The sequence below is a fragment of the Mustelus asterias genome, chromosome 11, assembly GCF_964213995.1.
Source record: "Mustelus asterias chromosome 11, sMusAst1.hap1.1, whole genome shotgun sequence".
In the NCBI taxonomy this organism is placed as follows: Eukaryota; Metazoa; Chordata; class Chondrichthyes; order Carcharhiniformes; family Triakidae; genus Mustelus; species Mustelus asterias.
Window position 1 is genome coordinate 98008173 of NC_135811.1, and position 27070 is coordinate 98035242.

At 43.2% G+C, this 27070-nt stretch overlaps 1 protein-coding gene across 2 annotated transcripts in view; it reads left to right on the forward strand.

Moving 5' to 3' along the window:
* Nucleotides 1-27070, forward strand: part of dnajc7 (DnaJ (Hsp40) homolog, subfamily C, member 7) — a 57982-nt gene continuing 30912 nt past the window's right edge. The window contains exon 1 of one of the 2 annotated variants that reach the window (XM_078224069.1): nt 1-109. In XM_078224069.1, the coding sequence (XP_078080195.1) occupies nt 39-109 (71 nt within the window). In that variant the 5' untranslated portion in view covers nt 1-38. The remainder of the gene's footprint in view (nt 110-27070) is intronic. The other variant, XM_078224070.1, reaches the window with a different exon arrangement.

Consider the following 27070-nt stretch of genomic DNA (forward strand, 5'->3'; position numbering starts at 1 on the left):
TGTTCCGGAAGCCGGTGCCGGGCTCCGGGTGTTGGGAAATGGCGGCCGGAGACTGCGATGTGATGATGGCGCCGGAGCCGAGCGGAGCCGGAGAGGCCGACCTGGAGAGGTAGCGGGAGGGGATGGCGACGGCCCCGGGGGATAGGGGAACAGAGCGAGGGGGATTTTTAAAAAAAAACCCGGGCCCCGAGCAGAAGCGGTGCCGGCCTTTCCCCTCACCCCGGCCTCACGTTGATCAACCCCCCCCAGAGGGAGAGATGTGGGCCTCGGGGGGGCAGAGACGGTTAAACCCTCAACCCGGAGCAACACACCAGCCACTGGCTCCAGGGGAAGGAGAGGCCCAGGCTGCAGCCGGGGCCCTGTGGAGCCAGCCATTCAAAATCTGCTTCAGAAACCTGTCCATTTTGAATCAGTCACTGAAAACAATTGATCATTTCTCAGCCTTGATGCTGCACCATTCCTTTTCCTTTATCTATTTCCCACTGCGCAACTCATCTGCCTCCAGTTGTGATTTGTGCGTTAATGTCCCTTCAGCCAGTCAGTACTTATCTGTGATAATCAGCATTTGGGTTTTTGTACCAGATTTTTATCCTGTGTGATTAAAGGAAATCTCTCTTTGGCTCCCACGTGGGGTCTAATATTAAGGAAATGGGAATTCCCTCTCTCCTCAAAATACTAGAACCTTCCACTTAGGCAAATAGGATCTGCATTTTCCCCTGTCATCAGCTTGCACTCGACTCTATCCAAGATGTCTTGCTTGGTTCCCACACATGGTTCTGATTTATCTAACGCCTGATTTACTCAGTCAAACAGAAGATTTTCACAGTAACTTTGTTGCAGTGTTAATGTAAGCCTACTTGTGACTAATAAATAAACTTGAACTTGTCGAAACCTTCCTGGCTATGCAGCAGCCAGAGATTGTAGTGAGGAGACTTTTCGTTCTGGTCTTGCAAGAGATTCCTTTCCCCACCTTCTCTTTAGATGTGACCTTCTCGGAAAATGTTTTTGTGTTATATGCGATTGGAAATTTATGAATTCCTCAGTTTTGTACTTGTTTACAGCAAAGTTTGAAGGCAGTACCGGAATTGTTATTGTACTGATATCATAGAATCATAGAAACCCTACAGTGCAGAAAGAGGCCATTGGGCCCATCGAGTCTGCACCGACCACAATCCCACCCAGGCCCTACCCCCATATCCCTACATATTTACCCACTAATCCCTCTAACCTACGCATCTCAGGACTCTAAGGGGCAATTTTTAGCATGGCCAATCAGCCTAACCCGCACATCTTTGGACTGTGGGAAGAGACCGCAACACCCGGAGGAAACCCACGCAGACACAGGGAGAATGTGCAAACTCCACACACACAGTGACCCAAGCCGGGAATCGCACCCAGGTCCAGATACGGGGAACCCAGATATGGGGATTGGAAAAACCAGTTCTTTGGATGTTGAGGATCAGGGTGATTTAATTGAATTGTTTCGGGTGATTAAAGGATATGACGGGGCAGAAGTAGAAGTTATCTCCTGTGGTGAGAAGCCCAGAAAGAGAGGACATAACTTTAATACTAATCTAGGCCATTCACAAGTGATATCACGAACCAGTTCTTTGTCCATGGTGGTGGGAATCTGAAACATTCTTTCCCCAAAAAAAGGTCCAGGCTGAATCAATTGAAAATTTCAATCTTGAATGCTTAGATTTTTGTTACGCATGGTTATTTAAGGATTACACAAACAAGGCTAATGTGTGGGATTGTGATGCAGATGAACCATGACCTGATTGAATGGAGGACACGTTCAGGAGGCTGAATGGCCTACTCCTGTGTCTTTGTTTCTTTTAACCATGACTATTGTTACAATCCCAACTGATAATACTGGAGAAGCCAGATCCCAGAGTGAAACCTGGCTTGATAGATCCTCAGATGAAAGCAAAATACTGTGAATGCTGGAATCTGAAACAAAAACAGAAAACGCTGGAAAATCTCAGCAGGTCTGACAGCATTTGTGGAGAGAGAATTGAGCCAACATTTCGAGTCTGGATGACCCTTTGTCAGGGTCATGATGATGGGTCATCTAGACTCGAAGCGTTAGCTCTATTCCCGCTCCACAGATGCTGCCAGACCTGCCGAGATTTTCCAGCATTTTCTGTTTATAGATCCTAACTTTCTTTTTTAGAAACTGTGGAGGAAAGTTACTGAATAAATTCACAAGATTCTGTAGGTGAACATTTGACACACACAATATTTATGAAACAAGAAAAAAATGACTGTGTATCATAGAACATAGAACATTACAGCGCAGAACAGGCCCTTCGGCCCACGATGTTGCACCGACCAGTTAAAAAAAAAAACTGTGACCCTCCAACCTAAACCAATTTCTTTTCGTCCATGAACCTATCTACGGATCTCTTAAACGCCCCCAAACTAGGCGCATTTACTACTGATGCTGGCAGGGCATTCCAATCCCTCACCACCCTCTGGGTAAAGAACCTACCCCTGACATCGGTTCTATAACTACCCCCCCTCAATTTAAAGCCATGCCCCCTCGTGCTGGATTTCTCCATCAGAGGAAAAAGGCTATCACTATCCACCCTATCTAAACCTCTAATCATCTTATATGTTTCAATAAGATCCCCTCTTAGCCGCCGCCTTTCCAGCGAAAACAATCCCAAATCCCTCAGCCTCTCCTCATAGGATCTCCCCTCCATACCAGGCAACATCCTGGTAAACCTCCTCTGCACCCTCTCCAAAGCCTCCACATCCTTCCTGTAATGTGGGGACCAGAACTGCACACAGTACTCCAAGTGCGGCCGCACCAGAGTTGTGTACAGTTGCAACATAACGCTACGACTCCTAAATTCAATCCCCCTACCAATAAACGCCAAGACACCATATGCCTTCTTAACAACCTTATCTACTTGATTCCCAACTTTCAGGGATCTATGCACACATACACCTAGATCCCTCTGCTCCTCCACACTATTCAAAGTCCTCCCGTTAGCCCTATACTCAACACATCTGTTATTCCTACCAAAGTGAATTACCTCACACTTCTCCGCATTAAACTCCATCCGCCACCTCTCGGCCCAACTTTGCAACCTGTCTAAGTCTTCCTGCAAACTACGACACCCTTCCTCACTGTCTACCACACCACCGACTTTGGTGTCATCAGCAAATTTGCTAATCCACCCAACTATACCCTCATCCAGATCATTAATAAATATTACAAACAGCAGTGGCCCCAAAACAGATCCCTGAGGTACACCACTTGTAACCGCACTCCATGATGAATATTTACTATCAACCACCACCCTCTGTTTCCTATCCGCTAGCCAATTCCTGATCCAATTTCCTAGATCACCCCCAATCCCATACATCTGCATTTTCTGCAGAAGCCTACCATGGTGAACCTTATCAAACGCCTTACTAAAATCCATATATACCACGTCCACTGCCTTGCCCCCATCCACCTCCTTGGTCACTTTCTCAAAAAACTCAATAAGGTTAGTAAGGCACGACCTACCTGCCACAAAACCATGCTGACTATCACCTATCAATTCATTACTCTCCAAATAACTATAAATCCTATCCCTTATAATTTTTTCCAACATCTTGCCGACAACAGAAGTGAGACTCACCGGTCTATAATTCCCGGGGAAGTCTCTGTTCCCCTTCTTAAACAATGGGACAACATTCGCTAACCTCCAATCTTCTGGTACTATACCAGAGGCCAACGACGACCTGAAGATCAGAGCCAGAGGCTCTGCAATCACTTCTCTTGCCTCCCAGAGAATCCTTGGATAAATCCCATCCGGACCAGGGGATTTATCTATTTTCAGACCCTCCAGAATATCCTGCACATCCTCCTTATCAACTGTAATACTGTCTATTCTACTCCCTTGCAACCCAGTGTCCTCCTCAGCTATATTCATGTCCCCTTGCGTGAACACCGAAGAGAAATATTGGTTCAATGCTTCACCAATCTCCTCCGGTTCCACACATAACTTCCCTCTGCCATCTATAACTGGCCCTAAACTTGCCCTAACCAACCTTCTGTTCTTGACATACCTATAGAACGTCTTAGGATTCTCTTTAACCCTATCCGCCAAAGTCTTCTCATGTCCCCTTTTAGCCCTTCTAAGCTCGCTCTTCAACTCCCTCTTAGCCAATCTAAAGCTTTCTAGTGCACTACCCGAGTGCTCACGTCTCATCCGAACATAAGCCTCCTTTTTCTTTTTAACCAACAAAGAAACTTTTTTGGTGCACCACGGTTCCCTAGCCCTACCAATTCCTCCTTGCCTGACAGGGACATACCTATCACAGACTCGCAGTAGCTGCTCCTTGAAAAAACTCCACATGTCGGACGTTCCCAGTCCCTGTAATCTCCTAGTCCAACCTATGTTTCCTAATTCTCTCCTAATAGCCTCATAATTACCCTTCCCCCAGCTAAAACCACTGGCCCGAGGTTCATGCCTATCCCTTTCCATCACTAAGGTGAACGTAACCGAATTGTGGTCACTATCACCAAAATGCACACCAACTTCCAAGTCTAGACTGTGTATCTGTTACATCTGACGGAAAGGTTGAAAAGTTCTCGATACAAATACAAGAAGACACTTCAATTTCACATTATCCTTTACCTACCAATATCGTTACAGACGCACAAACCAGTGAAGAGTTACCTCTAGCTTGACACACAAAGGCTTCTCACTTGGGACTGGCACAGTTGCAAATGGATTTTCTTCCAATTAATTCCTGAGCGTTCACTCCATGCTCTTCACCCGACTTGTATCCCCCGACATAACCTCAGTTTTCCGGCAACACCTCTGCTAAACTGACCACTTTACTGAGTTCTATACCTGCCTATTCAATCAACCACTGCCCCAATTGCCTTGTAGTGTTTTCTTCTGAGAGCTGAAAATCCCTGTCTTCACTCTGACACACATTGAACTCTCTCTTCTGTTTTTTCTCTGTGTCTGTGTCACTTGACCACTGTCACTGGACACAACAGTAAAGATTTTCCTCCAGAATCAGGTGGTGCGGCTCAGTGGTTAGCACTGCTGCCCCACAGCGCGAGGGACCCGGGTTCAATTCCAGCCTCCAGGTGCTCTGGTTTCCGCCCACACTCCAAAGATATATGGGTTAGGTTGATTAGCCATACTCAATTCCCCCTGAGTGTCAGGACGATAAACGAGGGGTTACGTGAATAGGATGGGATTGTTGTTGGTGCAGGCTTAATGGGCCGGATTGCCTCTTTCTGCACTGTAGGGATTCTATGAATCACTAGACTTTTAACCAATCTCTATCGCCTGAGGGCTTATAAAACCTCATTATAAATGTATATATGCAACCAAACCCAAAAAATCTAATCAGGAATCCAACTAGATGTCCCAGCATCAATGTTCACAGACAAAACCCTTTTTGCCTTACTTAACACACACACACATATATTCAACTTAAAAATTATACACTATTCCTAACACTATTGATGATTCTTTAAGTCTCTTGTTTCTCTTGCTTCCCTCTCCAAGAAGAAATAACTTGTTCTGAATGTAAGTAAATATTTACTGATTCATGAATTACGATGTCATAATAGGGTGGCACAGTGGTTAGCACTGCTGCCTCATAGCGCCAGGGATCCAGGTTCAATTCCGGCCTCGGGTCATTGTCTGTGTGCAGTTTGCACATTCTCCCCGTATCTACGTGGGTTTCCTCCCACAGTCCAAAGATGTCCGGATTAGGTTGATTGGCCATGCTAAATTGACCCTAGAGTCAGGAGGATTAGCAGGGTAAATGTGTGGGGTTACGGGAATAGAGCCTGGGTGGGAATGTGGTCGGTGCAGACTCGAAAAGCCAAATGGCCTCCTTTTGTACTGTAGGGATTCTGTTCTAAAAAAAAATGCAAAGATAGAATGCTTTTTGCAAATGGTATTTCCGAAATATCTGAAAATTCCCAAGTAATACTGAGTTGTATATATAGGAATAAGGCAGGGGAATTGAACTAGATTGCTCTTTCAGAGAGTAAGCCAGGAGGACTGTGGACTAAGTGACCACTACTGGAAATGATGTGATTATTCTATTTGCTATTTCACAAGTGGTGATTGTACTAAATTCAATGTACTGTTAGCATTTTGATCTGTTCTGCTTTATCTTTATCTGGGACTTGTTAAAAGACCTTCTCTGGGTCAGCTCTGATTCTTCCCACACACATCTTTTGAAGGTAATTATTATCATGTCACTCGAATTAATCTTTGATGCTTGCAACAGCACAAAAAGAGAGACTATTTAGCCATCACACCTGTCAAGGCTTTCTGAAACATTTACTCCCCTCTTTTACCCTATCCCAGTATATTTGAAGTATTTCTTCAAATTTTTCGTCCCTTTTTTAAAGCTGATTATGTATTCTCCGGAGCCCCGTATCCTGAAGAGTATTATCACATGCCCTAGCAATTCTCTGTTGTTAAAGCAAAAACATCCTTTCCTCGCCTTACACTTTTTCTGATCTTAAATGTATGATCTCTAGTTTCCAATTCACCAAACAGTGAAATTAGTTCTTCCAAATTTGCTTCAAAATCAGTATGTGTGTAGGACTGTAACTACAGGTTGGGATGAGTGTGGAAAGGGCCATGTGTACAGATAAAACAGAGTATGTCCAGGACTGTACCTACTGTTAGACACCAGTCTAAGCGGGGTCTTACTTTACAGACTTATGTCTCAGTCCATGAAGTAATTCTTTCTCACACTCAGCTTCACAGGTGACTGGGAAACTCTGTGTTTGGGAATTGTGCTGTCTAAATGCTTGCTTGCTGGATCTTGTGGAGTAGGGTTTCACAGAGAGAAATAAACTAAATCATATAATTACTCTGAAAGCCTGAGCGGGGGCAGTTCAAAACTAAACATTAAGCCTCGTAGATAAAGGATACTTGTCTAAATTCCTTAAGATTTTGATTTTAGCATATCAGATGAATGCTTTGTTGCATTCTAATTTATGTAACACTCGTTCTTTTAGACAAATGATCTGAAGTTTCTTGGTTATGAAATGGACGTTGTGTAAAAATGTGAATCTGTGAAATGGCAAATATTGTTCTGAATGTACAGCCCACCTTGCTCTAATGTTAAAGGGCTTCAGTAGATTTAATATTTTGGTTAGTCAGCTCACTGCCCAGTGAGGAGCTGCATCATTCGTTGCAGGAAGTACCCAGGTTTGATCCCTGATTTGCCAATATCAACTAGAATTCTGTAAACAGATGAGAGAGGGAACAGTCAGAGTTTACTCCCTTGATCACTGTTTAATCTTCCTTGCAGGTAATCATGTGTGGTTACCAGCTGAGGACAAAAACAAACTCGATTCTGATGCCCTCAGCAGCCAGTTAACTTTTTGAAACTGTTCAAATTTATATTGAAGTGGAATTCTACTTGAGAACGGGTGGTTTCTTTGTGGGAGTTGAGTGGGGAGGTGTGGATTAGTGCTATCCTCTTTTCAGTTTTGATGACAGCATACATCTGACTACATGGGCGGCACGGTGGCCCAGTGGTTAGCACTGCTGCCTCACAGCATCAGGGACCCGGGTTCGATTCCCGGCTTGGGTCACTGTCTGTGTGGAGTCTGCACATTCTCCCCGTGTCTGCATGGGTTTCCTCCGAGTGCTCTGGTTTCCTCCCACAGTCTGAAAGACGTATTGGTTAAGTGCATTGGCCACGCTAAATTCTCCCTCAGTGTTACCCGAACAGACGCCGGAGTGTAGCAACTAGGGGATTTTCACAGTAACTTCATTGCAGTATTAACGTGAGCCTACTTGTGAAACTAATAAATAAACTTTAAACATCTTGTCAGGGCAATTGTTTTATGAAGGTAAAAATTGTCCTTTTTCATAACTCTAGCTCGGTTATTATTGAGAAAGGAGGATTTCTGCCCTCAGTTGTAGTGACGACAAAACTGTCAACACTCACTGTCATTGCTGCTGTGGAGCTGACAGTGACTCCTGGTATCCACACATGCGCAGTTAAAAGCTGAAATTCAGAAGTAGCTGTCAGTGATTCCTGCTCCACTACTAGGTGCGCAGGTGAAGTCTCTACAGGCGGCAATCTTTAGAAATCACTGAACTGAGAAGAACTTTCCTTTTTAACATCGCTGTTAAAAACCTGAAAAGGTTTATTCTTGTTAATGAGGTGAAACTGCGTTTTTAATGGTGCATTAAGTCATAACTATTGATAAACAACCTCTCGAGGCTGGAAAATTAATTCTATATTTGTGCAATGTCATTTTTTTCCAATTTGAAACTTCCATGGTTTTTTAATATAATTATATTTTTCTAATATAATTGTTAGCTTGAAATTTTCGGTTAGCAATGAAGTGTGAGTGAAATTTTCTCTGGTAGCACTCTGAGCCAAATAAATCTTCCTGATAGTTGAATCTGAAGGTGTACGTGGGGTACAAAGACTGTTGACAGAAACAGTGGGAGAAGTTCAAAATAATGCATTAAGAAAGAAACATCTGAATGTTTCAGATTCACTGTCCCAATCTTTGTTTTGCTCTCACTTTTATTTTAAAATGTGATAGATAATCAGTGCATTTTACTTCCGGGTTTGCTGCTTCTGAAAATTCTTCAGTGTGGCTGGTTGCTTATCTTGCTTGCTGGTTTCATTTTTGCTGGGTGCCTGGAGATCCGCTTGACCCGGCAGCAGAATCAAATTAACGTTGAGAAAGGTGAGGTCCAGACTAGATCTATGTGGGCAACTGTTTTCAAGGTCCACATCAAATGCCGAACCCTTTAGTGCTGATCAGAGACTCTGGGCAAATGTTATTTTCTCCCTTTAGGTACTAGCATTCCAGCTATAAAGAGAAAACTTGTATTCATAAGCCACAGAAAGTACCAAAGCACATTTCAGCCAATTAATTGCTCTTGAAGTGTAGCCACCATTGAAATGTAGGGAAACACAGCAGTCCGTTTGCACAGAACAAGCTCCCACACACAGCATTGAGATAAATGACCAGATTATTTGGTTTTAGTGATGTTGACTGAGGGACACCAGAAAAAACTCTTCTGTTCTTCCTCAAAATCACGCCTTGGGATCTTTTATGTCTACCTGAAAGGTTGGATGGTGCCTGTTTAATGTTGTAAAGAACATGCCAACATATATTATCTTGTGTGAATAATGGATGTTGACAGGCTCTTAATCCATAAAGACCTTGGATCCATTTTTTGACAGGAAATTCTGAAGTCAAAGGACCTTTGGTTGGTTAATCCCAATTGTGATGATTCCCACTGCGGGCAAGAACAGAAAATCCAGGCCATTCTAGTGAAGCCTGATCCCTTCCTCAACCAATAGCCATATATGCACATTTCTAATGGTGCTTGATAATATTCAATATTGGGAACACGGCCTGGTTTTACCCTGGCATAGCTAATAGCCATGATGTGGAGATGCCAGCGTTGGACTGGGGTAAGCACAATGAGAAGTCTCATTATGCCAGGTTAAACTCCAACAGGTTTATTTGGCAGCACTAGCTTTTGGAGCCTCAAGCTCCTTCAGGTGAGGAGGAGGAGCTGAAGAAGGAGCTTGAGGCTCCGAAAGCTAGTGCTGCCAAATAAACCTGTTGGACTTTAACCTGCTGTTATGAGACTTCCTACATAGCTAATAGCAGCATCCTGCATGCTCTCTGGCTCAGACCAGCTAATTTGGTGCAGGCCGTAGATCAAACCTTGGACCTTTACATTTATTTGGAGTAATTTATTCAGTAAAGAAATACATCTTGTGGCATAACACATTGCCAATGTTAGCTTGAAATTTTCAGTTAGCAATGAAGTGAAATTTTCTCTGGTGGCATTCTGAGCCAAATAAATCTTCCTGATAGTTGAATCTGAAGGTGAACTTGGGGTACAAAGACTATTGACAGAAACAGTGGGAGTAGTTCAAAATAATGCATTAAGAAAGAAAGCCTTACACTTACATAGTGCCTTTCATGACCTCTGGGTATCCCGAAGAACTTTACAGCCAATGAAATACTATTGAAGAGTGGTCACTGTTGAAATGTAGGCAAATCAGGAGCCAGTTTGCACACAGCAACCTCCCACAAACAGCAGTGTGATAAATGAACAAATAATCAGTTTGTATGGTGTTGATTGGGGGATAAATATTTGGCAGGGAACTGGGGATAACTCTTGTGCTTTTCAGAATGGCGCATGAAATCTTTTAAATCCATTTGAGAGAGGAAATGGGGCCTCTGTTTAACAGCTCATCTGAAAGACTCCTTCAGTACTCAGCACATCAGAGTGTCAGCCCAGACTTCTGTGCTTAACTCTCCGGAATGAAATTTGGGTCCACAACCTGGAACAAAGGTGAAAGTGTCACTAAATGAACCATGGCTGATAAAATATCACAAAATGAGAATTATATAATTGATTAAGTAATATATTGGGATAAATTTAAGTTTACTTTTCCGCATACCAAATGAACACTAATATGCCAACTGAATATGATGATTTGGATGATACTATCTGCAAACTTTAGCTGGTTCTCTCATCTAATCTCTGAGAAAATAGTGCAAAAAGATTAGCAAGTTGCCTGATATTGGTGAAAGTCTCCATAGAGTTCAAGTCCACCTCCACTGCTGCTCAATAAAACATCAAACAAATAGTTTTGAAGCCATATAGTCATTTGGTAGCGCAGAACTTGATTATTGCTGATAAAATACATTTTTATCGAAGCTTTTCATCTTGCACTCATCAGGACAATAGCAAGAATACTAATGTCAGACCAAACAGCAACTTTATACTGTCTGAAAAGAGGATGCTGATCGGTTGGCAAATGAACTCTGATTGGTAGAGGCATTGCCATGGACAGTGCACCAGTTGATGATGATTGACAGCCAAACATTATTTGTGATTTAAGTCAGGCAGTTGACTGGTCCAGGCATTGCACCAGCAAATGGTTATCTCTTGTTTTGTTAGGCTGAATGGGGCCGTGTTCTTTTGCAGACAGAGGAACGTATACACTCCTCATGCCTATTTTCGACTAAACAAAATAAGCAATAGTTATTCGCTGGTTCATTCCACAGGGCAAAGCCATGACAAATCAGAGTCAATTATCTGGTTTCAATTTCAAACAATTCTTTACAGTTAACCATCATTCACCATCAATTGGTGTATTCTCCATGGCAATGCCTCTACCAATCCAAGTCCACTTGCCAACGAATCAGCACCCTTTTCTCATACAATATATAGTTCTTGATTCCCCGATATTGGTATTCTTGCGAGCAACACTCAAGTTTTACATTCCATCAATCAAGTCCAGCATGGACCGGTACAGTTGACATTGGCAGTGGTGTCATTTACAACTTTGTATTGGACTAGATTGAGATTTGCTACAGCTGCCCACACTGTAGATCATGCTAGTCGGCGATGTTCGCATGGCTGAGTTGTTTAAGTTTCCTTTCTGAGCTTAGGAAGTTGTAAGAAATAATTATTGCTCCTGTTTTTCTGTAACCTCCTTTCACATAGGTACTTTTTCCATATGCAGGCGCCATCCCTCTGTAACTTGGAAAAACTAAGAGATTGATTCATCATGTGATGCAAGTTACTGTCTTAGTGGACCTTATAAATAAAGATTTTTTCAAAGGGTACAACTCTTTACTTAAAATGTGATATCCTGGGGGAGAAAACACAAGATATTAAATAGCAGGGGAATTTATAGGTTAAAATAAAGGATACTGGCTAATGAACAAGTCAGTGGCTTCAATTGAGTTAAACCTTTTAAACTTTGTGCTCTCAAAATTATTTTCACATAATTAATCCAGAGAAGGTGGTAATGCCAGTATAGTAAAGCGATCAAATTAATTGTTTGTTTTGTTGGGAGTGATTTTATCAATAGCTGTAATGCGTTTAAGGCTTTCTGTAGAATGCTGACTGGCAAAGGGAACAAAGGTTTATGGGGGCAGACAGGAAAGTGGAACTGAGGCCACATTAAGATCCACCATTTTCTTATTGAATGGCAGAGCAGGCTCGAGAGGCTGAATGGCCTGCCCCGCTCCTGTTCAGATGGCATTGAATTGTGGCCAAACTTTCCTGACACATGATAATTCTATATTCACTCTGCCCAGGAACAGGAAACTCGTGTGTAAACTGTCAAGGTGATGCGGAGAAAATATGGTGATTAGTTTTTGGCTGCTGGAGTTCTGAATCAAATTCCCCAGGTTTATGACAGTCTGAAGTTTGGACTCTGAGTCAATCTTAGGCTGATGATCTGATTTGCCACAAATCACATAATAGCAAATCAGTAGTTGCAAGAGGGATAATACCGGAACAGAGAGGAACTATCAGGAAATGAACGGCTGGGGAGCTTTTCCCTAGAAAAGTAAAGGCTGAGGGATGACCTAATCGAGATCTCCTTGATTATAAAGTGGTTTGGTTAGGTGGATGTAGTGAAGATGCTTCTATTTCTGAGGGAGTCCAAAACTGAAGGACATGAATATGAGGTGGTCAGTAATTAATCTAATAGGTGGCAGGGTAGCACATTAGTTACCACTGCTGCCTCACAGTGCCAGGGTTCGATTCCAGCCTTGGGTGACTGTGCGGAGTTTGCGCGTTCTCCTCTTGTCAGCGTGGGCTTCCTCCAGGTGCTCCAGTTTCCTCCCAGTCTAAAGATGTGGAGGTTAGGTGGATTAGCCATGGTAAATGTGCGGGGTCACAGGGATAGTGCAGTGGGGAGAATTTGAGTGAGATGCTCTTTTGGAGAGTCGGTGCAGACTTGATGGGCCAAATGGGTTCTTCTGCGCTGTAGGGATTCTATGGAATTCAGGAGAAAGGTCTTTGCCCAGAATGTAATTACTTACTTTCCAGCAGATTGAAGTGATTACCGTAGAGGCATTTATGGGAAGGCTTGATAAATCTATAAGGGAGAAGGGAACAGAGGATTTTGCTGATTTGGTTGGATGAAGCAGGGTGGGAGGTTGTATGTAGCATAAGCACTAGCACAGACCAGTTATAGCAAATGGCTGGATTCTGTGCTGTAAATACCCTGTTCTGTGTAATGTGCAAAGGAGCTGCTGGATGTAATCACCCTCTGTTTTGTGCCACAAGAGCTGATGCTTTGTGTTTTAGCTTAAAGTAATGTTCTGATGTTGAAAATTTGCACACCCGGATAAAATGCAGTGTTGTAGGATTATCATTCATTTCACTTATTCACATGTTAGGTTTGCTTGCTGATGTCCGAGTGCGGAATTGATAGCAACTAGTTTATATGGTGTTTCCTTGCTATGACATTAGTAAAAATTAAATACTTCTCATCTTCCGTCGGAAGAATCCACCTCCTGCTGATTGTAACAGGTGATTTCTATTATGTAGTATCTTGTATGAACTATTGCAGAGGGCAAGGGAAATAGCCACCAAGATTGTTCTTTTTGCAGCTGCATTGCAATTCCATGTTCACTTTACAAATAAATGTTGCCAGTGCCTTACAGAGAGTCGGGTTTTACAAGGAAACTTTGGAACAAAATTAGGACCTGGAACTTGAGTGCATATACAGGCAGTCCTCGAACTTGCAACGCAATTGGTTCCTGAAAATTTTGCTGCAAGTCAAAACGTTGTAAGTCGGACCCAATGTTCCCATGGGAGCAATGGGATGAATGAGGGATTCGTTTTTGACCCCAGGCTGGAAATCACTCGTGGGATGCCTGGTGCTGTTAAAGCCTCTCAACTCTTGCCCAAGTCACTGAAGCAATTGTTGATGCCCACACGCCTTAGCACCAGTTCCTCGGTTAGTGTGGGTGATATAATGAAGCATTGATCACTGTTAGTTGCCTGTATAACCTTGTGAGTCTGAGTGTATATTAGACAATGCATTGGGCGCTGTCACACAATGGTTGTGCCAAAAAAACCTAACATTAGCTTACAGGTGGATCAACAGAATAAAACACTCACTTCCAACCTAATAAAAGACTGCAGTGGCTGGAGCGACTCAGAACATTTATGCGCATGTATGAATGTGCGAATGTTGCGCCGTAAAGTCAAAACTGGGTGTAAATTCGAAAATCATAAGGTTGAGGAATGCCTGTACAAAGTTCACAAATGCCTGACTATTGGATTTGCCATGACTGGTCCATGGGAAGCCAGAACAAGATGTACACAGAGCGGAGTACAGGAAAGAGATAGAGAATCTGGTGACCTAGTGCGATGACAATAATCTCTCCCTCAATGTCAACAAAACAAACTAGATATTCATCGACTTCAGGAAGTGTAGTGGAGGACATATCCCTCCCTGTCTATGTCAACAGGGACGAAGTGGAAATGGTTGAGAGCTTCAAGTTTCTAGATGTCCAGATCACCATCAACCTGTCCTGGTCCCTCCATGCCGTGCTACAGTTAAGAAAGCCCACCAACACCTCTATTTTCTCGGGCGACTAAGGAAATTTGGCACGTCTGCTACGACTCTCACCAACTTTTACAGATGCACCATAGAAAACATTCTTTCTGGTTGTATCACAACGTGATATGACTCCTGCTCTGACCAAGACCGCAAGAAACTACCAAGGGTTGTGAATGAAGCCCAGTCCAGGACGCATACCAGCCTCCCATTCATTGATTCTATCTACACTCTGCCTCGAAAAAGCAGCCAGCATAATCAAGGACCCCACGCAACCCGGACATTCTCTCTTCCACCTTCTTCCGCTGGGAAAAAGATAAAGAAGTCTGAAATCACCTACCAACCGACTCAAGAACAGCTTCTTCCCTGCTGTCGTCAGACCTTTGAATGGACCTACCTCGTATTAAGTTGATCTTTCTCTACACCCGAGCAATGACTGTAAAACTACAGTCTATACTCTCTCCTTTCCTGCTCTATGAACGGTACGCTTTGTCTATAGCACGCAAGAAACAATACTTTTCACCATATACTAATACATGTGACAATAATAAATCAAATCAAGGTGAAATTTCCTTTATTGGTAGATTGGTAATGCTGAAATAGTTATGGTGAGGGGTGGGATCTGTGGCCTCTGGAGCTTGTGAAGCTCAATCTCATGGCAGAAGTTTGAAACTAGGCTTGAAACTCTACCCAAATAAGGCACGTATAACATGCACTTCAAATTTAATATGCTGTAGACATTATGGGTCATGCATTACATTACCAATGTCTGATTATGTTTATATACCGTGTCTATGCAAGACTTTGGAAAGTGGTGGAAACCGAAGTGCCTCGGATAGAAAGAATGAATTTGCAACATACAGCATCTTTCATAATCTCGGGACTTTTGAAGTCTCATCACAATTATAATGTAGCGAAATACAGCAGCCCATTTGCACACAGCAAGGTCCACAAACAGCTGAGTGACAAGATAGCCTGATTTGCCAGGCGCTGTTTGAGGCATAAATCAGAGAAGCTCCCTTGCTCTTCTTTGAAAAGTGCCATGAGATCATTTAGCCACTTTCTCAGTACTGCACTGAAATGTCAGTCTAGATTATATGTTCAAGTCCTTGAGTACCTTTTACTGACCAGTGAGCCAAGGCGGAAACCCGAGTCATTCTCTTCTTATAGTCTGTGGCACTACTAAATTAGCAGTTTCAGTGAGTTGCTGTTTAGCGGTAGAACTGGAATACTGTGTGATGAGAGATTTAACCACAAGCATCTTAAATTTGTTTGGGGCCTCTCGTGCAAAGAAGCCTCCCAGGGCATTTCACATGTTGGAAATGAAACTGAAATACGCAATTAATGATTGACAACAACATGCATTCATGGGGAAACATCATGAAAAGCATAAGATGACTGTGGGAAAACAATGCTAAGATTACCTCTATGAATAGAGGGTCTGCATTGTCACCTTTCAATTTCGTCTCCAGCGGGTCAAGGGAACAATTCTTTGTGATTCCAAATCCTGGGCGACAAAAGCTGTATCAACCCAGTACTTCAAGTATGCTCAATCACAGCACCAGGGACCCGGGTTCGATTCCCGGTGTGGGTCACCGTCTGTGTGGAGTTTGCACATTCTCCCCATGTCTGCGTGAGTTTCCTCCGGGTGCTCCGGTTTCCTCCCCCAGTCCGAAAGAGTTGCTGGTTAGGTACATTGGCCGTGCTAAATTCTCCCTCAGTGTATCCAAGCAGGCACCGGAGTGTGGCGACTAGGGGATTTTCACAGTAACTTCATTGCTATGTTAATGTAAGCCTACTTGTGACTAATAAATAAACTTAACACTCGATTTTAATTCAATGTTGTCTCATGATTTAAGCACACTAATGCACTGAATGACTTAAAGAATGGTGACAGCGCAATTTGAGGTTGGTGAGGTGGGAATTGTGTGGGGTTATGGCATAGGGCTGGGGAAGAGGGCTTGGTTAAGAGAGTAAGAAGTCTCACAACACCAGGTTAAAGTCCAACAGGTTTATTTGGTAGCAAAAGCCGCTAACTTTCGGAGCGCTGCCCCTTCGTCAGGTAAGTGGGAGTTCTGTTCATAAATGGCATATAAAGACACAAACTCAATTTACAAAATAATGGTTGGAATGCGAGTCTTTACAGGTAATCAAGTCTTAAAGGTACAGACAATGTGAGTGGAGAGAGCGTTAAGCACAGGTTAAAGAGATGTGTATTGTCTCCAGACAGGACAGTTAGTGAGATTTTGCAACCCCAGGCAAGTCGTGGGGGTTACAGATAGTGTGACATGAACCCAAGATCCCGGTTGAGGCCGTCCTCATGTGTGCGGAACTTGGCCATCAGTCTCTGCTCAGCGACTCTGTGTTAAGACTTGATTACCTGTAAAGACTCGCATTCCAACCATTATTTTGTAAATTGAGTTTGTGTCTTTATATGCCCTGTTTTTGTGAACAGAATTCCCACTCACCTGACGAAGGGGCAGCGCTCCGAAAGCTAGTGGCTTTTGCTACCAAATAAACCTGTTGGACTTTAACCTGGTGTTGTGAGACTTCTTACTGTGTTTACCCCAGTCCCACGCCGGCATCTCCACATCTTGGTTAAGAGAGTCAGTGCAGACTTGAGGTTGGTGAGGTGATGTTACCTTAGCTAACTCTTGAATATCGACAGCTTTTGCTAAACCTTGGGAGATTAACATCATTAACTTTTAAAGTCGCTTAATAGTCATTTTATAGAACTGATCTTGAGTATTGCTGAAAAAAAAAAGAAATGCTGCCAAAGCTTTTCGTCTTGTACACATCAGGGCAGATCACAAGATTGCCAACTGTAAAGGGAGCAACATTTAAAACTGCATGGGAAGAGATTGGTTGACAAGTGGACTTTGGTAGAGGCATTGTCATGCAAAAGGGAACATTTAACTGCCAAGCTTTTGTTCAAATTCTAATGTTTACTGTCAGTAAATTTGCAACCTTTATCCTTTGTGCAGAATATTTTTACTTTATGGCATGCTCAAAGAGTAAAAATATCTTTAATCTGCATACAGCCAAAACTATCTCTTCTGGGTCCTTTTTAATTCATTTTACGGGATGGCTAGGCCAGTATTTATTTCCCATCTCTAATTTGCTTCAACGGAGTGGCTTGCAAAGCCATTTCAGAGATCATTTAAGAGTTAACCACATTCATAGAATCCCTACAGTGCAGAAGTGGCCATTCAGCCCATCAAGTCTGTACTGACTCTCTTAACCGAGCCCTCTTCCCCAGCCCTATGCCATAACCCCACACAATTCCCATGGCTAATCCATCTAACCTACACATTTTGGGACTGAGAAGAAACTGGAGTACCTGGAGGAACCCCATGTAGACACAGGGAGAAATGTGCAAACTCCATACAGTTTTTTTTTAGTTTATTTATTTTATTAGTGTCACAAGTCGGCTGACATTAACACTGCAATGAAGTTACTGTTAAAATCCCCTAGTCGCCACACTCCGGCTCCTGTTCAGGTACACTGAGGGAGAATCATCTAACGAGCATGCCTTTCAAACTCTGGGAGGAAACCAGAGCACCTGGAGGAAACCCACGCAGATACGGGGGGCAACATAAGAACATAAGAAATAGGAGCAGGAGTAGGCCATCTAGCCCCTCGAGCCTGCCCCGCCATTCAACAAGATCATGGCTGATCTGAAGCGAATCAGTTCCACTTACCCGCCTGCTCCCCATATCCCTTAATTCCCTTATCGATCAGAAATCTATCTACCCGTGATTTAAACATATTCAATGAGGTAGCCTCCACCACTTCAATGGGCAGAGAAGTCCAGAGATTCACTACCCTCTGAGAGAAGAAGTTCCCCCTCAACTCTGTTCTGAACCGGCCCCCACTTATTTTGAGGTTGTGCCCTCTAGTTCTGGTTTCCCTGCTAAGTGGAAAGAATCTCTCTAGCTCTACCCTATCCAGCCCCTTCATTATCTTATATGTCTCTATAAGATCACTCCTCAGCCTTCTAAACTCCAACGAGTACAGACCCAATCTGTTCAATCTCGGCACGGTAGCACAGTGGTTGGGGCGGCACGGTAGCACAGTGGTAAGCACTGCTGCTTCACAGCCCCAGGGACCTGGGTTCGATTCCCGGCTTGGGTCACTGTCTGTGTGGAGTTTGCACATTCTCCTCATGTCCGCGTGGGTTTCCTCCGGGTGCTCCGGTTTCCTCCCACAGTCCAAAGATGTGCGGGGTTAGGTTGATTGGCCATGCTAAAATTGCCCTTAGTGTCCTGGGATGCGTAGGTTAGAGGGATTAGTGGGTAAAATATATGTAGGGATATGGGGGTAGGGCCTGGGTGGGATTGTGGTCGGTGCAGACTCGATGGGCCGAATGGCCTCTTTCTGTGCTGTAGGGTTTCTAAGATTCTTCTACGATTCTCCTCATAAGCTACACCCTTCATCTCCGGTATCAACCTGGTGAACCTTCTCTGCACTCCCTCCAAGGCCAATATATTCTTTCGCAAATGAGGGGACCAAAACTGCACACAGTACTCCAGTTGCGGCCTCACCAGTGCCTTGTATAGTTGCAGCAAGACCTCCCTGCTTTTATATTCTATCCCCCTCGCGATAAAGGCCAACATTCCATTTGCCTTCTTGATCACCTGCTGCACCTGCAGACAGTTTTTGCGATTCGTGCCCAAGGACCCCCAGGTCCCTCTGCACAGTAGCATGATGTAATTTTTCTCCATTTAAATATTCCAATTTACTATTATTTCTTCCAAAGTGGATAACCTCACATTTGCCAACATTATATTCCATCTGCCAGATCCTCGCCCATTCGCTCAGCCTATCCAAATCTCTCTGCAGACTTTCCGCGTCCTCCACGCAATTCGCTTTCCCACTCATCTTCGTGTCATCAGCAAACTTTGATACCCTACACTCAGTCCCCTCCTCCAGATCATCAATGTAAATGGTAAACAGTTGAGGCCCCAGCACTGATCCCTGCGGCACGTCACTGGTCACCAACTACCAACCAGAAAAGCACCCATTTATTCCAACTCTCTGCTTCCTGTTAGATAGCCAATCCCCAATCCACGCCAACACCTTACCCCCCAACTCCATGTACCCCAATCTTCTGCAGCAACCTTTTGTGAGGCACCTTATCGAATGCCTTCTGGAAATCTAAAAACACCACATCCACCGTTCCCCTCTGTCAACCGCACTAGTCACATCTTCATAAAAATCCAGTAAATTCATCAAACACGACTTTCCCTTCATGAATCCATGCTGCGTCTGCTTGATCGAACCATTCTTATCCAGGTGCTCTGCTATTTCCTCTTTAATGATGGACTCCAGCATCTTCCCAACTATGGACGTTAAGCTAACCGGCCTGTAGTTACCCGCTTTTTGCCTACTTCCTTTTTTAAACAGCGGCGTAACAGTAGCTGTTTTCCAATCAGCTGGCACTACCCCAGAGTCCAGCGAATTTTGATAAATAACTACTAATGCATCTGCTATTACCTCAGCCATTTCTTTCAGTACCTTGGGATGCATTCCATCCGGGCCCGGGGACTTGTCTACCTTCAGTCCCATTAGTCTACCAAGCACTACCTCTTTAGTAACAGTAATTGTATTAAGGACCTCACCTCCCACCAACTCTCGATCTCTAATATTCGGTAAACTATTTGTATCTTCCACCGTGAAGACCGACACACAGAACTTATTTAAAGTCTCAGCCATTTCCTCGTTTTCCACTATTAAATCCCCCCTCTCGTCCTCCAAGGGTCCAACATTCACTCTAGCCACTCTATTCCTTTTTATATATTTATAAAAACTTGTACTATCATTTTTTATATTTTGAGCTAGTTTAGTTTCATAATCTATCTTTCCTTTCTTAATCGCTTTCTTAGTCATTCTTTGTTGTTTTTTAAAGCTTTCCCAATCCACTAATTCCCCTCTATTTTTGGCCACTCTGTACGCATCTGTTTTTATTTTAATACTCTCCTTTATTTCCTTCGTTATCTACGTCTGGTTATCCCTTTTCTCAGTTAGAAGTCTCACAACACCAGGTTAAATTTAACCTGGTGTTGTGAGACTTCTTACTGTGTTCACCCCAGTCCAACGCCGGCATCTCCATATCCCTTTTCTTACAGTCCTTCTTTATCACTGAAATATATTTTTGCTGAGTACTTAAAAAAACTCCTTAAAAATCCTCCACTGTTCCTCAGCTGTCCTACCTACCAGTCTGCTCGCCCAGTCTACGTTAGCCAATTCCGCCCTCATCCTATCGTACTCCCCTCTGTTCAAGCAGAGGACACTGGTTTGGGACCCTACTTTCTCACCCTCCATCTGTATCAGAAATTCAACCATATTATGATCACTCAACCCAAAAGGATCCCTCACAAGAAGATTCTTAATTCTACCTGTCTCATTACACAGTACCAGATCTAAGATAACTCGCTCTCTCGTAGGTTCTGTAACATACTGTTCAATGAAACTATCCTGACAGCATTCTAAGAACTCTTCTTCAAGCCCTCCACGTCCAATTTGAGTCGACCAATCAATATGCAGGTTAAAATCCCCCATGATTATTGCCGTTCCGTTTTTGCATGCATCCATTATTTGCTTGTTTATAGCCCTCCCCACCTCTAAGTTATTATTTGGGGGCCTATAGACCATGCCTACCAGTGTCTTTTTCCCCCTACTATTCCTTATCTCCACCCACAACGATTCCACGTTTTGCTCCTTAGAGCCTATGTCGTCTCTCACTACCGTCCTGATATTATCCTTTATTAACAGAGCTACCCCACCTCCTTTTTCTACCTGTCTATCCTTCCTAAATGTCTGATACCCCTGGATATTCAGTTCCCAGTCCCGGTCACCCTGCAACCACGTTTCTGTGATGGCCACTAGATCATACTCATTTGTATGGATTTGTGCCATCAACTCATTTACTTTGTTTCGAATGCTTCGTGCATTCAGGCAAAGTGTCTTTATGCCAGCCTTTATCTGGACCCGGTTTGTTGAAACGTTACTAACATCTCCCGAGCCCTCTACTCCTTTAACTCGCAACGTGTGGTATCCGCACAGACAGTGACCCAAGGCTGGAATTGAACCCCGATCCTTGGCGCGGTGAGGCAGCAGTGCTAACCACTGTGTGACCATGTTGTGATCTGGAGTCACATGTAGGTCAGACCGGGTAAAGGTGGCCGATTTCCTTCCCTAAAGGGCATTAGTAAACTAGCTGGTTTTACACAACAATTGACAGTGGTTTTATGGTCATTAACAGCCTGCAGCATTTTTATTGAATTCAAATTCCACCATCTGCTGTGGTCTCTGGATTACTAGTCCATTGACAATACCACAACACCACATCCTTACCATATGAAAGACAAATAAAAGACACAATTTGTTCCCCTTTTTAATGAATGCAAAATTTACCCAAGAGGTAAGATTTATCTTTTAAACTTGTAAAGCAATGAAATAAGCAAGCTGGCTGGTGAATTCTATGGAAGGCCATGACCTTTTATTGGCACAGAGTTGTAATCAAGTCTGACACTAAAAGCTACTCGGTCCTCAACACGAGTTTGCCTGAAGCTTTCCCTCTGGATTTTAACAGCTAAGCTGTACTGCAATAATAGTTATTTCTTTGAATGTCCTCCATCCCTTACTTTCTAACCATAATAGCCTGCAGCATTGGAAAACTAATAGGCTTAAAATCAATGTTTTGTCGGGTTTACCCTTTCTAATAACTGACTGAAATTATGGATCAGTGTTGTGCGATTTTTGGACTCGAGATCGATGCTATTACAGAAACTAATATTGGGACAACAAGAGAGTGATTTTTGTCAGGAGCTGTTTGCCTAGTTTACAATTTTAACAGCGACCAGTCCTTTTGGAATCCTGGAACTCCCAGTGACGGCTTCAGCAGTACTGTGCTCTAATACTGTTTCTATGTTTAGATGGGACACTTCAGTACTTCATACGCTTCTCAAGGACATTCATGTACTGTGATATTTGTTTAAAATAGTCTTCCAAATTCACTGCATTCCTTGCAAACTGGTAATCAAGGCTTACTTTCAAAAACATTTTTAGGGGGACATTTTGATATGCATTTCCCACTAAGTGTTTTGTTAACAAAGCCCAAGGTACTGCTACATTATTCGCCTTCGCTTCAAATCTTCCCTAGAATCATAGAATCCCTACAGTACGGAAAGAGGCCATTCGGCCCATCAAATCTGCACCGACCACAATCCCACCCAGGCCCTACCCCCATATCCCTACATATTTATCCACTAATCCCTCTAACCTACGCATCTCAGGACACTAAGGGCAATTTTAACATGGTCAATCAACCTAACCCGCACATCTTTGGACTGTGGGAGGAGGCCGGAGCACTCGGAGGAAACCCACGCAGACACGAGGAGAATGTGCAAACTCCACACACAGTGACCCAAGCCGGGAATCGAACCCAGGTCCCTGGAGCTGTGAAGCAGCAATGCTAACCACTGTGCTCCCGTGCCGCCCCACTGTGCTCCCCTGCCGCCCACTGTGCTACCGTACCGTGCCACTCCCTCTTGATAAAGAATCTTTTGGAAATATGAGTCAGCATCTAAAACAAAGATATGTTAATGTGTCCCAGGCATTGCTGATGCTGTTTCTCTTGAAGCATAAGCCTAACTTTCACTTTCCATTCCTGACGCATTGCTGCACCTTTCCAGCAGTTTCTATTTTGTTTCCAAATGTTCAGCCTCCATTTTACTTTCCCCCTTGCCTCTCCTTTCAGTTAATGATTTACTCATGTAAAAATGATTGGAAATGGGTGACCGTAGGTACTGTCTCCTCCAGAAGTAAACTGCCTATCACATAATTTACTTAGGTAGAATAAACAAGGATCAGACTTCAATCATAGCTTTTGTAAATATATGCAAACTTCAAATGTGGTGTCCTCATCTGCATTAAACATAGAAAATAGGTGCAGGAGTAGTCCGTTCGGCTCCTCGAGCCTGCACCACCATTCAGTATGATCATGGTTGATCATGCACTTTCAGTATCCCACTCCCACTCTCTCTCCATACCCCTTGATCCCTTTAGCCACAAGGACCATGTCCCGCTCTCTCTTGAGGATATCTAATGAACTGGCCCCAACAGCTTTCTGTGGTAGAGAATTTCACAGGTGCACAACTCTCTGTGTGAAGAAGTTCTTCCTCATCTCAATCTTGAATGGCTGACCCCTTATTCTTAGACTGTGACCCCTAGTTCTGCACTTCCCCAACATTCTTCCCGCGTCTAGCCTGTCCAGTCCCATCAGGATTTTATATGTTTCTATGAGATCCCCACCATGATACCCAGGTCATGTTGCACTTCCCTCTTTCCTGGGGAAGTGCAACATGACCTGGGTATCATGGTGGGGATCTCATAGAAACATATAAAATCCTTTCCTAAGCTGCCACCATTCAGATAATAATGTTCCTCCCTGTTTTTGCCACCAGAGTGGATAACCTCACATTGATCCACATTATATTGCATTTGCCAAGTATTTGCCCACTCAGCCAGCCTGTCCAAGTCACCCTGCAGCCTATTAGCATCCTCCTCACCGCACACACTGCCACCCAGCTTAGTGCTGTCTGCAAATTTGAAGATATTGCATTTAATTCCTTTGTCCAAATTATTAATGTATGTTGTGAATAGCTGGGGTCCCAGCACTGAACCCTGTGATACCCCACTAGCCACTGCCTGCTAGTGAAAAGGACCCGTTTATTTCCACTTTCTGCTTCCTGTCTGCCAACCAGTTCTCTATCCACGTCAATACATTACCTCCAATACCATGAGCTTTAATTTTGCTCACTAATCTCTTGTGTGGGACCTTGTCAAAATCCTTTTGAAAGCCCAGGTACACAACATTAATTGGTTCACCCTTGTCCACTCCACTGGTCACATCCTCAAAAAAATTCCAGAAGATTTGTCAAGCACAATTTCCCTTTAACGAATCCATGCTGACTTGGACTGATCCTGTCACCGCTTTCCAAATGCTCAGTTATTACATCCTTAATAATTGACTCCAGCATTTCCTCACCACCAATGTCAGGCTAACCGGTCTATAATTCCCTGTTTTCTCTCTCCCCCTTTTTTAAAATGTGTGGTTACATTAGCTACCCTCCAATCCACTGGAACTCTTCCAGAGTCTATAGAATGTTGGAAAATGATCACCATTGTATCCATTATTTCTAGGGCCACTTCCTTGAATACTCTGGGATGCAGAGCATCAGGCCCTGGGGACTTAGTGGGTTTTATTCCAAGCAATTTCCCAATACAATTTCCTGACTGATAAGGATCTCCTTCGGTTCCTCCTTCATGCTAGACCCTCTGTCCCCTAGGTTATTTGTGTCCTCCTTAGTGAAGACAGATCCAAAATATTTGTTCAGCTGGTCTGCCATCTCTTTGTTGCGCATTATGAATTCATCTGATTCTAACTGTAAGGGACCTACATTTGTCTTTAGTCTTTTTCTCTTCTATCTATAGAAGCTTTTGCAGTCAGTTCTTATGTTTTCTGCACGCCTACTCTTGTATTCTATTTTCCCCTTCCGAATTAAACCCTTTGTCCTCCTCTGCTGGATTTTCAATTTCTTCCAGTCCTCAGGTTTGCTGCTTTTTCGAGCCAATTTATATGCCTTCTCTTTGGCTTTAACACTCTTCCTGATTTCCCTTGTTAGCCATGGATGAGCCACCTTGCTCATTTTACTCTTACGCCAGTTGTTGAATTTCATCCATGTGTTCTTTAAATGTCTGCCGTTGCCGCTCCACTGTCAACCCCTTAAGTATTCTTTGCCAGCTTATCCTAGCTATTGCATGTCTCATACCATCAAAGTTAGTTTTCCTCAAGTTCTAGATCCTAGTCTCAGACTTAACTGTGTCACTCTCCATCTTAATGAAGAATCCTACCATATTATGGTCACTCTTCCCCAAAGGATCTCGCCACACAGGTTTGCTAATTAATCCTCACTCACTACACAATACCCAGTCTAGGATGGCCTTCTCTCTAGTTGGTTCCTCGACATATTGGTCGAAAAAACCATCCCTGATACATTCCAAGAAATCCTCCTCCATCGCATTGTTACCAGTTTAGTGAGCCCTATCAATATGCAGATTGAAGTCACCCGTGACAACTGCTTGTACCCTCACTGCACGCATCTCTAAAGGCCACAAGCACTAAATTTTGAACACTAGTACTGTACTTAATCACTGTGCTTTTTATGAGGTGGATTTTGGGACTAAGTTCAATGGAAATTTTAATTGAAAACAAAATTCTTCAGAAAGTAGTACTTGACATTTGGACTTGGAGCAATTGCTACAGATTCACATTTGTGCTTTGCATTTCAAGCGGGTTTTTAGAACTGCTGAAACATCTGAAAAGATTTAAAATTACTGTTATGTATGCGAAGAGGAAGCTTTTAATATTTTGAAATTTGATAGAAATGTGTTATTCATTGGAACAATCCTGTAAACGTTGAACACATCCACCAATTGTTTTCTGCTTCATACAGGAAATGTTTGCTAAAGCTTGTCCTCCTTCCCACTCCTACTGAATTTTATTAGTCGCCAATTCTTATGTTGGGCAGCGCTTGCTTGCTTCCTAACACCTTCAGGAAATTCCTGCTTGTATTGGAAGCTGGTGCTGCCATTAGAATACTCCTGCTGACTACGGTAAATTCGAAACCACCTTCCCTCAAGAAATCAGTAATTCAAATTGAGCAAGTTCAGTAAGACGGCCGAGGAGGCAGGTTGCTTGATTTCAATTCAAACCAGTGATTTGAATTAAGCAACCCCAAATTAAGATTGAACTGGCGCATGGATTATGTAACTCCAATATTAGGAGCTGCTTCATTTTATTGTAGTAATAAACCAATACATTTAAAATCACACCATCTTAAATAAGTGCTGAGTGGATTCTCTGATCTCATCCACCCGCTGCCAGCGAGAACAGAGAATTTGGCGCTCAGCCAAAACTCCATTCACTGCAGCAGGGCTGGAGAATCCCAGCTGCGGGTGAGGTCGGAGAATTCTGCCCACAAAGATTTGGCACCTCTTATCTCTGTACTCCCCATAATCCCCCTTACTATCTATTCTTTTGTCCTTTGCCTTTTAAACTGCTGTCTTTCCCTATCTATTATGATCTCAAATATTCCCATAAAACTGGCTGAATCGTTTTCCCAACCTTCATTCTTCCCTCTCTTGGTTGCCATCGTCCCATCTTGGAGGTGGCAAAAAACTTAAATATATGGCCGTTCGCTGATAATGCCTGTAAAGCCATCGAAGGATTTTAATCAAATAAATATACTTTTTGGCAATCCTTCCTCCACTCCCAGATATTGGTTAAGTAAACTTGGCATGGCGCTACAGAGTTTGTTCTGATTGCCCCAAGATTCTTGGAGTTATGTTCTTGCTGTGTTCCAAATTGAAATCGAATGTGATTATGTTAAATGAGTTGGCTATGGTTGCAATTACACCATAGGCTTTGATTCTTCTGTTTAGATGCCACCATGCATCTGGATATAGCATGGAACAGTACAATCTCTCAAGCTAAGCAGCAACCTAAGAAGTAATTTGCATGCTTCCAAGACCTTAATCTTAGTGAGAAGTTACAAAGTTTAAGTAGTTAAAATATCAAGTTGTTTAAGCTTTGCTCCTAAAATAAAATCACGGTATAAATTGTATTATTCATTCTCGGGAGGTG